A 14,934-nucleotide genomic window follows, 5' to 3' on the forward strand; every position below is an offset into this window, starting at 1 on the left:
CTCTGTAATATAAATTCGAACAAATAATTCCTCTAAAAATAACCCATCAATCTGGATTTGTAAACAGTCCAAAGCAATTGAAAATTAATTATTTAATATCCCTAATAAGAAAAAGAATTCACTAACGATAACGAATTCAAATTTAACTTTCGTTTGAAAACAGACCATTGAACTTCTTGTAAAAACCGTAGACAGATGACATCACTCGAACAACCTTTTTTGAAAAAGAAATCATTAAAGTCATTCAACAGTGAACATGCGGCAGATCACTTTTCCCTCCTTTCAACGAAACGTAATCACGAGGTCTGTAAAACCATGTGCTTTCCATTTTTGTTATCTTATCTCGCGCTTACTTCACAAGCCGTAATAAAACATACATAACCAGCATCAAAACGGAAGCTTCAACAGTTCGAAGAGACATATCTGTTCAGCGCGGACTACTGAATAAACAATAGATTTGGAAGTGCGTATTGGAAAAAAGTTCCATAGAGAATACTGATCGAATGCCTACTGGAAATATGGGGAACAATACGCAGGTATGCTGCCTTTCTTTCTACTCGAAATATTTATGATAGTGTTGATTTTAAAATATTTTCTTTTGTTTTAAAACTGAAGTAATCATAATAAAATTAACTATTTTTCAGAATTGTTCTTCACTAATGTTTTTTGCATTTTGGATATAACAAATTATTTTAATTCAGTTTAAAAAATTAATTGGGGTCTGATTTGATTTATTCCTAGTTTCAGATCTGTAATCACTATTCAGTACGTTAGTGTCATATTATAATTTAAGAAACTTCAATATTTTTATTCACTGTCTTTCATATATTACATTAGCAAATATATATATATTGCCGATGTATCCAATTCAGCTTATTGTTTTCGAAGTCCTTAACGATGTATACCGGTGAAGGATATCGTTAATTCCGAAGTGATTTTTTTTATCAAAAAGGAAATATTTTTTACTATTGGTATTAAGGTATGCTAATAAAATCTCCCGAGTTCTTAAAATTTCTATAAAATTCGATGCTATGACTAACAGTAAGACTAACCGCTTTATTAAGTTTGTTGGCTTACGTATAATTTTATCAAAGCAATTTCCTTTTGTGTGAAGTTTTAAAACTGTTTCACTAAACATGTACATCACTGATTTTATTTTTAAATAATTCTAACATTTTCTATTTTTCCATACAAAGAATTCTCGGAATTTTTGCATATTTGAACACTTTAATTTTTGTCTTATTTTTTGCTGCTTTTCGAAATTTGCCTTTATTTCAGCTGAGAAAAATAATTAAATAATGCAACGGTGAGTTTTAAAAGCAATAAATATACTAGATATTTATATATTTTCTAATGGTTATTGTTATAATACGGCTTACAATATCAGAAATATTACTTTTATTGACTTTATTATATTCTTCTTTTTTTTAAAAAAGTTATATTTATGCCATAATTATAACTTTTGCCAAAATGTATCACTAGTCATAGCAATGATAAAGAGTTCAAATCATTCATATAAAACTTTCTTCCAGGTGACCGTCGTTTCTGTACATAGCCCATTAATACAATTCTCTGCCTCTGGAAGTTATTACACATCATATGCCATCAGCTTGAAGGTAAACTAAAATTAATGTTAAATTTAAAATTAGAAATTCAACTACTAATATTTTATTGAAAAGAAACATTTTTTGTAAGCAATTAGCTGCATATTTCTGTTTCCATCTTCCAGAGTAACAATCCTTGTTTCACTCATTCCTATTCTCAAGTTCGGAGGCGTTACTCTGAATTCCTGCATCTGAGACGTCGACTGGCAGCTCATCATCCCACTGTGTGAGTTTCAAACTTTTGCAATCGTGTGCAACATAAAATTTTTAAGTTCTGTTTTTGGTTTAAGCATTGTGAGTAATTTAGACCTAAAGATTTTATATTTTAGCAAATTATCTGCCATTTATTTTACTTTTACTAATCTAACTTTGAACAAGAAATGTTGATAGGACTATCAGTTAACTAAAAAACGCCAAAAAAATCTACTGGATATTATGAACAAATTACAACAAATAAGTTTCAGCATTAAATCTGACATTGGAACTCTGTACGAATCTGTTCCTTGGAAGCTAGTCTTTATCCTAAAACTCGGCTTTTATTTTAAATTATTTCTAACAAGAATATTTTCGGCATTCATGAATCCGGGCCTGTACGTTAAGTTTTAAGTTAAGTTCATTTGCTAAAATATTTAACAATGCAAAAATTGAAGTGAATCGAACATAAAAACTGTATTTAGTGTTTTCTTAAATTTCAATGAGAAGCTTTTTGAAAAGAAAAAAAATACGATTTTCTTAAGCAGTTTGAAAAGTTTTATATCATTTTGCATGAAATGCTTGTATGCAACTATTTATCTGAAATTCGGTTAGTCTCTATTATACATTAGCAGGCCGTCTCATGGGGATAAAATTTTTTTAAATAAAATATCAATATGCATTATCCTTTTTAATAAATGTGCAAACACAAGGAACATTAATTTTTCCCATAAAATGTTTGGGCCAAGATGGCCTGGTGGTAAGATCTCGGCTTCGGAGGGTTTCTGGTTGGAGACCCGATTCCACCGAAGAACAGCCGTGTAAGCGGGTCTGGTGCACGTTAAATCCGTCGGGGTCAAACGTCCTCCGGCTGGTATGGTATGGAAGTTTGAAGAGGGGGTGGCAGCTCAGGTGTCATCCTCGTCATCTGACTGCGGTTCAAAATTACGAGGTCCGATCCAAAATAGCCCTAGTGTTGCTTTAAAACGGGACGTTAATATATCTAAACTAAACTAACCTATAAAATCTTTTTCTTTTGCGTGCGTTAAACGTCTATGCATAGAAAGTATCTATATTATTTTATCCTGCTTTTAACTATTTCTCCTATCTAATCGTCCTTTCTTTTCTTTACTTAGTAGTAATCCACCTGCTCTTCCACCTAAGAACTATTTTCATCGATTTGATGATGCTCTTATTGAGGAAAGAAGAGGTGGCCTCCAAAAATTCCTAGACGAGTAAGTATACAATAGCTTTTTCTTGGCAATTTAATTGAAAATGCTCTTAATGCTTATAATTTTCACGACAAACTTTCAAGTACAGTTGTACTTGAGCATTCAGAATGATCACTCATTTAAATTTGTGACTAAAGACAGAAAGATATTTCTAAATAGCACATTAACTTGAGGTTTCGCTTTCCAAATCCAAGATGCTACAACACATTTATAATCAACGCCTAAAATATAAATGGAATAGGAAATATTAAAATAATTTAACTATATATAATTTAAATTTTAAAATATCATTGTACTGAAATCTTTTTTTTATATGGAAAACAATGTCTCGTTTCATTATTACACTCCATCAGTCTTCTATGGAGATGTTTGAGCAGAAAAAAGGTTCTGTTTTAAATTATTAATATTTAATATTTAAAATTAAATATTAATTATAAATTAAAATTAATATTTAAAAATTTTAATAAACTATACTTCTTGTTTAAAACGTAATAGTGTTTTTTATGTGTCTGTATCCACTTATTAATTACGCGAATTTTCTTATGAAATGTCAGGATAAATTTGGATTTTGTTTTAATTAAAATTATGAATAGTTAAATTATTTACCATGCCGTAAAGGATCTTTCAGTTGCTTTTATAACAACAGAAGAAAATTCTTTCGGTAAGTCTAAAGAGAGAATATTTTGTCCATCTTAGAGATTCCACCGCTAAAATCTTGTGCGTTTATTAGATGACGAGTCATTGACTACACATCATTCCGATTAAGAATATATTATACAGCTAATGTTAAGTTTTAAATTACGCTGAAGAATATATGATTCCTCCTCACCCTAATAAAATATTACTTTTACTTTCAGAGTTTTAATAATTCCCGTCTATCTGTCTGATAAAAGCTTGCATATGTTCCTTCAAACATCATGCAGCATGACAAAAATTGATGAAGAATGTATTGGTGACATTCCTGTCCCTCATCTTATGGATGAACAACTGATGGAGAAGCCTTTCGCCATATCATCAGGATCAGAAACAAGGTCAGTAGATTTTTATAAAATATGTTCTTTTCTACAAACAAAAATTATAAAAATATTCCTTTAAAAATTTCTCAAGCATTCTAAATTTTATTCTCAAAGCACTTGGACAAAAATTCCTCGTAAGAGAATTATCGATTCTTAATGGGCAAATTTAAAAGTAGATAAAATTTATAGTAGAGTATAAAATTTGGTAAAATATAAAAGTAGATAATAAAGATTTTAAAGTATAAAATTTAAAAGTAGATAATCTGTAATCTAGTAACTTGTGCAGAAAGAATTTGCTACTTAACATAAATAAATAGTAAGTCACATCCCCAAACGAGATCGGAAAATGTGGGTAAGTTAGAACCATGCACTTACAATGCATCACTAACAGAATGTTCAAGATCATTTAGGAAAATAAATTTTAAGAAAATAAATAAATAATACATACTATTTCACATTCTGATGCTCAGATTACTTTTGATTTTGTAAGAGACTTTAAAGAATTAAAAAAAGAAACAATTGAACTCCGGTTATTTATAAATTCTATTTTCGAAATTAATTAATAAAAGAATTGACAACTTGCTGAAAATTGTTTGTAACGAAAACTAGTTACTAGTGAGCGAAAAATCAAAGTTTTGTTTCCTAATATAATTTTCTATTGGCAACTGACATTATCATAAAAATTGAAATTGCGCAAAGGCCATATCTTTATCATTATACCTAATTTCATGATGTTTTATCGCATGTTTCCAGATGAATCATGATCCAATTTAAGATTTTTCTTCCTCGATATGTAATAAAGTTCAATATTACCTTTTGCAATGGATTGATAATCATCCTTCCATACAAAACAACTCTCCTTCCATAAAAGTTTACGCATACATTTTTATTTCTATTATTGAACTGGTCTTCCGTTCATCAGAAGTTACTGTTGATACTTCTGAAGAAATCGGTCACAGGTAAACAATCTAAAGATGTTATGTCACTATACGAAACACTAATCCAAGATACTAAAACCGTTAGGAAGTAAATTACTTTTTCGGTTTCTAGTTGTATAGTATAATAAAATTTGTTACCGTGGATGGTTCAAAAATTAAATCACATATTGAATGATTACCATAAATTACCCTCCCGTTTATTATTACGGATTCTATATTAGAACATATTTGGTAAACGTTATATAAAAATGCATTAATAATCAATTAATAGCCAATTATAAATGTCAATATTTCTTTTATACTATAATAAAATTTATCTGTACTGTACACTTAGGAACATTTTAACTAAATTCGAGTTATTTGTATATAAATGTACATATAAAAATATAAAATGTAACAGATTAAAAAATGGGCTATTCTAGATTATAAAAGGAAATATGCAATTATTTTTCTACTGAATTATCTCCCCCGAAATATTTCTAAACATGAAGTAATTTGTAAACATGATTTTTTTTTATCATTTAGTATAATTTAAGGACTCCGTAATTTTATTAGTTATAAGCAGAAACTTTTAAAATTATTGTTAAAATACTCTTCACGTCCCTTGGTAGATACTAAATTCCTCTTTATAATTTTACAGATTTTTTTGAGAGATAATCCATATATGTTGTGGAAATGAAATGTAACGATCCCTTAAAGCAATGAACCATTATTTGCGGTTCTTTTGAATTTAATTATATTAGTCTGTTTTACTGTAATATTGTTTCAAGATAATTTTCGAAAATAATTTCGATTAGAAACCGTATAAATTTTTTTCTCTTAAAAATTTATTTTTGTTTCCTTTGTGATTTGTTGCTACAATTGCATTCTAATAAATGCATGAATTTTCTTTACAGTTCCAATGATTCATCAGAAAATGTAAGCAAAATGGAAGTTAGCACATTCCATGTAGAAAATAAGACTTCTGGATTGAGCACTGATTCGGACAGTGGCTATTCTTCAATGAAAAGTTTGAAGAATAAGAGAGTTACTCCTTCGATACATATCAGTAGACCTTGCTCAATTCCGAAACGACAAGGCAGCCTTGATTCCAGTCCTTGCTCCTCTATATCAAGTTTGGATACTAGCTATTACTCTCCCATGGATTTCAATAAATCTCGTCGTGTATCTTTTAATGAAAACGTGACAGTAGCTGTTGTTTATAACCAACTCTGGAATATTGCTACCGAACCCATAAGAACAGGTATATAAAGATTAGATCAGCAAATTGTAGAAAGTCAACTGGGGCATTCCTCTCACAAATATCATGTGATAAAATATTGGAATGTACATATTTATCTGACAAAGCAACTAACTCATGTGAGTAGATATCATAAAACATACAAGTCATATGAATGAAATTCTTTTTGCTCAAACTGTAATCTTACATACAGATTTCATATCAATTTCATAATAAGGTTTTTCTTTTACATGTATCGTTTGTTTTTCATGTTCATCCACATCATTTTCGCTTGTAATCTAGTCACGTATTTATTTCTAGTGTATTGAAAGAAACAAAAGCATGAACATTGAATAGACTAGTTATGAAGAATCCTTATGACTGGTATTATCTGGTATTATTAATTACGAAATAGCAGATTCCATTATGTTACCTTCATAATATCTTAGTTGTTTATCTATGATAACAGATTTTTCAGCAATTGTGTTTGATCAAAAAGATAACTATTGGCAAATTGTTACACTTTAATTTTCTACCAGTGGAATGCATGATAAAATTGTAAAGATTTTTTTAGCTGATTACAAGGTTTTTGCATTATGAAAATCATTAAATTGATTTTTGCAACCAATTCATATTACGATAAATATAACTTGGTATATTTAATCAGTGAGATGAAAGAAACTGAGAAAAGTAAAACATATTAAATAATCCAATAATCAAATGCTAAAGTTTGGAGTTTTTATAAGTGATTATTTTTCTCTGTTATCAAAATTAGAAGTAAATAACGGTCCCAAAATTGCGTTAGCGGGCATACGGTACAAAACGAAATCATTATTAAAACTTATAATTATTATAAAATTTGTAATATCGTTGATATTATTTACTATAGATAGAAATATAGAAAATATTTATCCAAATCTAATAATATCAAAATATTTCTGCCTTTATTTATTAGCATATTAGAAAATACTCAAATGTTGTGGGTCACTCGGTTATTGCTTTAAACAAGTAAAATTATCGTGAATTAACAATCACAGAATTTCTAGATATGAAATAACGTAAAATATATTTAGTTTATACAACAAAAAAACATATTAAATTTATGCAAATAAAAAAGGCAGAAATAATCACCAAACTTCATTAATTTTATAGTACTGAGTCATGCATATCACGTCCAGTGATTTTTATGTGAAAATGTTTAATAAAGTTTATATTGTCGTTGCGTTTATTTATTAAGTTTTTTCATCAATTGTAGGAAAATGTTAAAAAAAAGTTGGCATTTATACAACAACTTTTCTTGAAAGCTACATTCCTTTATGTTGTTGAGAAAAAATATTCTGTTCTTATATGTTTATTTCATTTTCATTATTTTTAATGTGCGTTTTTTTTTGAACAAATGTATAAATAAAGTCATTATATTCTAAAGATGGCAAGTCTTCATTTTTGTACTTTCTTTCCTACTTTCATTTAGTTGCAATAACATTTGATTTAAGCTTTTGTATGAAATGAAATTAAACAGGAAAAAATATATTAGAAAAGTTTCCTAATTCTGCTTCTCTTATCAATAAAGTATAAGTTCATTTGGAAATAAGCTTTTAATAAATTTGTTATAAACTATATCAGCTGGTTGATTTTATTCATTTGACAAAATATTTGAGAAACAAAATATTAATAACTAATAATAACTATAATAATATTTGAAGAAATATTTTTATGAATACAGTGTAAAATACACTGACGGAAAAAAAATCCCAACACCAAGAAAAAATTATTGTAGAGTAATGAAATTTGGACAATGCATTTGCCTAGTTAACATGTTTAATTGATTAAATTTTCAAGATCACAAGTTAATTTAAGCTCAAGAAAATGCATTTCAAATGTGAAATTCTGTTACATTAATAGTCTGTGTAACCTCCAGAATTTTGAATGCAAGCCTGCAAATGTGCATGCATTGTGTCATACAGGTGCCGAATATCACTTGTATGACACAATGCATGCTTACCATGCGTGTTCCATGCTTGCTTACTTCATTGTACTGGGACGGCCAGTACTGGTTGTGGATGATGCAGGAGTTGTCGTCCAATGATATCTCATACGTGCTCAGTTGGAGACAGATCTGGTGATCTCGCAGAAAAAGGTAACATGTCGACACTCTGTAGAGCAGGTTGCGTTACAAAAATGGTATGAGGGCGGGCGTTATTCTGTTGCAAAACTCCCCCTTGAATGCTTTTCATGACTGGAAGCATATTAAGTTGAATTACCAGATTGGCGTACAAATTTGCAGTCAGTGTGTTTCTGTAGTCAAATTACTGCTGAAGAATAAGGGGTTGTATATAAAATTTAATAACACTTTATAGTTTCACCTAAAAATTTTCCAGACGTTCCGGTTTTTTTTTTTTTTTTTTACAGCTGTGTTTGATTATAATTTATTAATTACGGAAAGACGCATTTGGCATTTGATGTTGAAATATAGCAATGAAATAGTATATTTGCATGTTCGTTCATTGCTGCATCAGAAAATTTAATCATTCAAGAGTTCTCTCTCTCTTTTTTCTCTCTTCATTTTAAGAGTTATTGATATAAATAATTTACTGTGAGTACTTAAAAATTCTTATAAATTTTAATTATGTATTAATTAAATCTCAAAGCAATTGCTTGCATTTATTTATTAGAATATAAAGAGAATATTGTTTTAATGTTGAGAACTTATTAAGATATTTGTTGATTCATATCTAAGAAATAACTTCATTAACAATGTAAATTTTCAATATTTACTAAAATTTATTAATTTAAAATGACAGAATAGAAACACAGGGCAAATATTATTTTATGGAAAAAATATTACTTTTCTGGTTGGTATATACCAGCGGTTCTTAACCTATAGGTCGCGACCCAAAATTGGGTCGCGAAGCATATTTCTTGGGTCGCGCTGTCGAACCAAAAAAGTTAGTAATACACCAAATTTCAGGCATTTTAGAAATGACGACTTGAATAAATATCAACAATCGAAAATGAGAACCTTGTGCTTGAATACATTCATTAAAACTGTATGACTTGCATTTTAAATTTAAAAGACTTAACATATGTATTGATATTTTTTTTTTTAGGAATAAGTTAAAATGTCAATTATTTACAAAAAGTTATAAATATATTTTAATTTGGTCAATAAAAATTATTAAAAACACTTGATTATTAATTAAATTTTCCTTGGATCGAAAAGTACTTTTGTTTATCTTTATTATTAAAAAAATAAATAAAAAATTTGTAAGTTAAAAAAAATAATCGTCGTAGGATTGAAGATTTTTTTTATATATATTTCTCAAATTTGGGTCGCGGCTTAAAAAGGTTAAGAACCACTGGTATATACCCATTAATATTTTGCAGGTATACTGCCAAAATTATCCAAATCAAAAGCTCTCCTTTTCCTTCAAAACGAATCTGCATACCCACAATAGCTGTTAAATACTAAAATATGCATACTACGAAAAAATGTCCGATGTTATGAATACAGCAATCAAACTCCGAATTTCTAACCAAAGAGAACGTTTGCTAGCATTTTTTTAAATTATGTTCTTTGATTTAAGCAATGCACAAAATATATAATACCAGCCAATTTTCAAACGATTTGCAAGGAAAGAATATTTAATTTGTTATTTTATATTTAAAACTGTTTCAAGAGCTGGTATGGGGGAGATTGAGTTTTGAAAAATAATTAATACTATTTAAAATACAGTTTTCTGAAACAATAAGCAATTTAATACATTTTTTTTTAATTTATTATTTTTACATACTTTCCGATATTTGTAAATTATGGATTGGGCCTGAAAGTTGGTCAAATTTCGTAATGGAAATAATCTTATTTACTATCAAATTTGATATCCATTCAATAATCTGTCCCGATTTATCTATTTTCGAAAACTTTAATATCATCTTCGTTAACAGAATCATTTTCTAACGAAGTAGAAATTTGAAGTGACAAATCCAGCATCTTCCTCATCAATTATATCAAATCAGATTTATCTGAATCTTCAAAGATTATTTTATTAATTTCTTTTTGAGTTAAGACTTTCCGATAACCCGGTATTTTAGCAAGAGATTTTAGTGGCTGACGAGCATAAAGCGTACTGTAAATTAAACATCTGCCCTCAAACACTTTCTGGAGACACCAATCAACACGGTTCTATGTCACTCGCGCTCGATAAATTTCCCCCTTTCCGCTCAAGTGTCAAGAAAGACTACCACATTATAAACTTTATCTTTGCATGTAAGATTTGGCGATTTTACAATGTACGCCAAATGGTAATCAACTCACTATGAATGAGAAAGATACTCCTTGTCTCTGATAACGAAACGAAACTTCCTTGAGAAAAATGCTGTATAATAGTGAGGGTGATTCTTGCTTATTCAGAGATTTGCTAGATAGCTGCTCGGAGTCCAGTTTTGTCAGTGAAAATGTAATAAATATTTTAGGATTAAAAAGAAAGAATGCTAGAGTGGCTCTAAGTGGAATAAGTGGGGTTCAAGCAGGAACCACACGTGGCTCAGTTAATTTAAAAATTGGGTCAAGATTTAGTGAAGAAAGTTTGACAGTTAATGCTTTTATTTTAAATAAGATTACTTCTCAAATCCCAGTTGAGAATATTAACATTAAAGAATTAGATTATTTGAAGGGGATCCCTCTATCAGATGAAGATTTTTCAAGGCCATCAGCATGTGATATAATTTTAGGCTCTGATTGCATTTTCTCAATCCTTCGCAATGGAAAAATGAGCGGGCCTGAAGGACAACCTATTGCGCAAAGCACAATATTTGGTTGGGTTGTCGCAGGTCAGTTTCGAAGGGATTCTATTTCATCATCGTACACGCAATCGCATCTGATTTCGGTCGAAAATGATTGTAACTGATTCTGTTTTGCAAAAATTTTGGCAAATGGAAGAGTTGCCGGATAAAAAGTTTCTTGTGTCAGATGAAGAAGAATTTTGTGAAAATCATTTTAAATCGACTTACAGAATAAATGATCAGAGTCGATTTGTTGTAAGATTACCTGTTTATAAAGACATTAATCAGTTAGGAGATACAAAGGGAATGGCTGTTTCTAGGCTCCTAGCAATGGAAAAGAACTTTAAATTTGACTCAGAATTTGAAATGGAATACAAGAGTTTTATGAGAGAATATGAAGAATTGGGGCATATGTCACCTAATAAAGATTTTGATTCTTCTAAACCGGATTACTTTCTTCCTCATCATGCTGTGCAAAAGAAAGACAGTATTACAACCAAACTTCGAGTTGTGTTTGATGGATCCTGCAAACCGCCTAACTTTAATTCGTTGAATTCAGTTTTGGGGGTAGGAAAAATATTGCAACCAGATATATTTACTATTCTTGTCAGATTCAGACTAAATAAAATTGCTTTCACTTCCGATATAAAGCAAATGTATAGACAAATTTTAATTGATTCAGAAGATCAAAATTTGCAAAAAATAGTGTGGAGAAATTCACCTGATTCCACTATTAAGGAATACAAACTTTCTACTGTAACTTATGGAATTTCCTCCGCTCCATTTTTAGCTACTAGATGTTTACATCAAATAGGCTTGGATTCTCAAATTATAAATCCTGAAATATCTAAAATAATTCAAAATTCCTTTTATATGGATGACTTGATGGCTGGAGCAAAATCTAATGAAGAAGCAATCGCGTTAATTCAAAAATTGTCGGAAATTCTAGATGTTCGGGAATTTCACTTAAGAAAGTGGCGTTCCAATTCCCCACATGTTTTAAATAATTTAGCTGAATGTCTAAGTGCTAATGAATACAATGTGGAAATTCATCCCGAAAACTGTTCTAAAACTCTGGAACTTATTTGGAACTCTTTAACTAATTGCTTTGTTTTTTAAAATTGACTTTAATTTTGAGAATGAAATCACCAAAAGATCTTTTCTGTCACAATCAGCAAGGCTATTTGATCCTTTGGGTTTTCTTTCACCCTGCACAATATTAATAAAAATCTTTTATCAGCAGTTATGGTTGCTGAAACTTGATTGGGATAGTGCCTTACCAGAACATTTTGCAGTTAAGTGGCGTAAATTCAAAAAGGAATTTCAGCAAATACGTCACATTTCTATTCCGAGATGGCTTCTAATTACAGAAAAGGAAATTACTCTTCATGGATTTTCGGATTCATCGGAATCAGCATATGCCTGTGTAATTTATGCGGTTCAATGATCTGATAATGGTGTTACTAAAGTCACTATTTTAGCAGCTAAAAGCAAGGTAGCTCCGTTAAAGCCTGCATCCATTCCACGGCTAGAGTTAAATGGAGCTCTCCTGTTAGCCCGATTATTATCTGTTCTAATTAATACTTTTCATGATTATGATATTAATATATGTGCTTGGACAGATTCTCAAGTTGTTCTTTCCTGGTTGTCTTCACCTCCACGAAATTGGAAGCCCTTTGTTGCCAACAGGACTTCAGAGATCTTGGACCTCATCCCTCAAAATAGATGGAGGTATGTGCCATCAAAGGAAAATCCAGCAGATATAGGATCCAGAGGTTTGTCTCCTAAGGATCTGCCAGACTGTCGTCTATGGTGGGAGGGCCCTACTTTCCTATCATCATCAGAGGCTGACTGGCCAAAGCAACCAGTATTCAAAAACCATGACTCTGTCCTTAAGGAAAAGAAAAAAACTGAATGTGTATTTGCTGCAATTTTGAAAAATGACTTAATAGATTCATTAATTGAAAAATATTCGTCATATACTAAGTTAATTACTGTATTATGTTTTTGTATTAGATTTATAAATAATTGTAAAACTGGTAAGGTTAATAATTCTACAGGTATAATTGAACCTATAACTTCAAAGGAAAGAATTTTTGCTCGTAATATGATTGTAAAATATGTTCAAACTGTATTTTTGATGCTGAAATTAATTGTTTAAAGTCAAACCAACCAATGCCAAAGAAAAGCCCACTATCAGCACATTGTCCATTCATTGATAAGGACTGGTTGCTCAGAGTGGGAGGGCGTCTTCAAAATGCATCTTTGCAGTATAATGCAAAACATCCTATCATATTACCTAATCAGCATAAATTAAGTATTCTAATTGTACAGTATTATCATATTTTAAATTTGCATGCATTTGGTAATTTGTTAATAGGTATTTTATGCCAAACATTTTGGATATTAAATGTTAAAAGAATAGTTAAAAAAAATGTGTATTAAATTGTGTTGTATGTTGTAGATTTAGAAGTAATATGTCAAAACAAAAAAATCGGAGATATTGCAATTATTAAAGAAGACAATATTCCCCCAGCAACGTGGCCTCTTGGTAAGGTTGTTGCTATACATCCTGGTAAGGATGGGGCCGTAAGAGTAGTTACATTAAAAACTTTGAAAGGCTTTTTTAAAAGACCTGTAGTTAAACTTTTATGTTACCTATGCATCAAGAATGACTTCTTGATGGGTGGGAGTATGTTTATGCGATTTTAATATTTATAATATTTTGTTTTTATTTAATTACTTTATTTGTATTTTTTATTCTGTGTATATTTATTCATACAGTAAAGATTAATACTGAACATAGATGGCGCAGTATGCGCTAACCCATATGTATGTTTCGAATGTGGGGGAGGCGCACTTAAGCTGTTTTGGTAAGAGAGTTGGTGTGAAACTGGTGCAAGTAGGCACCGCTCGCTCTTTTGTTAGCGGCAAAAAGAAGTATTCGTTCACTCTTTGTTAGCGGCAATTTCTACTTTAATTGTATATAGTATTATGTGTTACCTTATATATGTGTAATCATCGTCCATGTGTTGTTATATGTGTGTGTGTGCAAAATAAATAAGAAAAGAGACAAGAAAGCGTCGTTCCTTGGCTTAAATACACACAACCAGCTACACTGACCTATAACGAATTATCTGGATACAAACACATAAACCTTTATAAAAAATTGTTTTTATCAAAAACCATGGAAGGTATTAGTACAAATGTAAAAAACAAGTTGAACAACAGATTTGTGAGTTTTGAAAGAATCCACCAAATGTCCCTTTTCAGATTTCTTGCTTTAATGCCGTTTGATTTTTAAAGTTGGTACATTAAACACTAGTTAATAATTCTCGCAATCTTAATGCATTTGACTTTAAACGAAGAAAGCCGATGTTTGCAACTGTATTAGTAACAATAATATATATATATATATATATATATATATATATATAATTACATCCTAAATAATTTCCTAATTTTTATTTTAAATTTGCCCATGTTAACCTCATTTTAAAATGGTTTCTTTATTTCCTGATCCAATTCCATTTTTTTATTTAATTAATGCTACACATGCTCTAAAAACTACAAGTCTCAGCAGGTTCTCACACTCCGATTGAAGGGATAAAAATCCTTAATGCTTGCAACATTCCTTTACAGATACCTAAATTTCCCTATCCTAAATTTACACGTGTCAAAGAAATCCCTATCAAAATCTCATTATAAAATCACTGAAGGAAAAATTTCCCTCTCTTTTGCTTCTTCTGCTCTTGTATCGCGATATAAACGGACTTCAGTTTTCATCATTGATTATTGTACATAATATGCTTCCCGAATGAAATAATTCAAAGATTTAAAATCTTCAAAGATTTCTTCTATTCGGCCAGCAGCTGATTAAATAAATGTGTGTGTGCTTGTGTGTAATAATATCTTTCGATTTAATTTAAATCCTACTTAATTTTCTAATTTTTA

At 30.0% G+C, this 14,934-nt stretch overlaps 2 protein-coding genes across 3 annotated transcripts in view; both read left to right on the forward strand.

The window, feature by feature from the left end:
* The first annotated feature begins 369 nt into the window (after positions 1-369).
* On the forward strand, positions 370-7,632 carry LOC129960869 (sorting nexin-10-like). 2 transcript variants are annotated; one of them, XM_056074575.1, is made up of 6 exons: positions 370-536; positions 1,533-1,616; positions 1,730-1,830; positions 2,936-3,031; positions 3,886-4,059; positions 5,879-7,632. In XM_056074575.1, the coding sequence occupies exons 1-6, from the start codon at positions 504-506 to the stop codon at positions 6,231-6,233; spliced, it is 843 nt and encodes a 280-aa protein (XP_055930550.1). In that variant the 5' UTR covers positions 370-503; the 3' UTR covers positions 6,234-7,632. The 2 variants fall into 2 exon arrangements, with proteins under 2 accessions (XP_055930550.1, XP_055930549.1); XM_056074574.1 differs by having other exon boundaries at positions 371-536; positions 2,933-3,031; positions 5,879-7,631.
* Positions 7,633-10,967: 3,335 nt separating this feature from the next.
* Positions 10,968-14,934, forward strand: part of LOC129959803 (uncharacterized) — a 28,558-nt gene continuing 24,591 nt past the window's right edge. The window contains exons 1-2 of the mRNA XM_056072695.1: positions 10,968-11,028; positions 12,603-12,847. Coding sequence (XP_055928670.1) covers positions 10,968-11,028; positions 12,603-12,847 — 306 coding nt within the window. The remainder of the gene's footprint in view (positions 11,029-12,602; positions 12,848-14,934) is intronic.

This window comes from Argiope bruennichi, chromosome X2 (assembly GCF_947563725.1).
Source record: "Argiope bruennichi chromosome X2, qqArgBrue1.1, whole genome shotgun sequence".
Lineage (NCBI taxonomy): Eukaryota > Metazoa > Arthropoda > Arachnida > Araneae > Araneidae > Argiope > Argiope bruennichi.

Excerpts from the sequence above, each read along its gene's own strand:
- LOC129960869 (XM_056074574.1), top strand. The coding sequence starts at position 504 with ATGCCTACTGGAAATATGGGGAACAATACGCAG. Across the intron at positions 1,617-1,729 it reads CATATGCCATCAGCTTGAAG|AGTAACAATCCTTGTTTCAC; the intron begins GTAAACTAAAAT and ends TCCATCTTCCAG. Across the intron at positions 3,032-3,885 it reads CTCCAAAAATTCCTAGACGA|AGTTTTAATAATTCCCGTCT; the intron begins GTAAGTATACAA and ends TTTTACTTTCAG.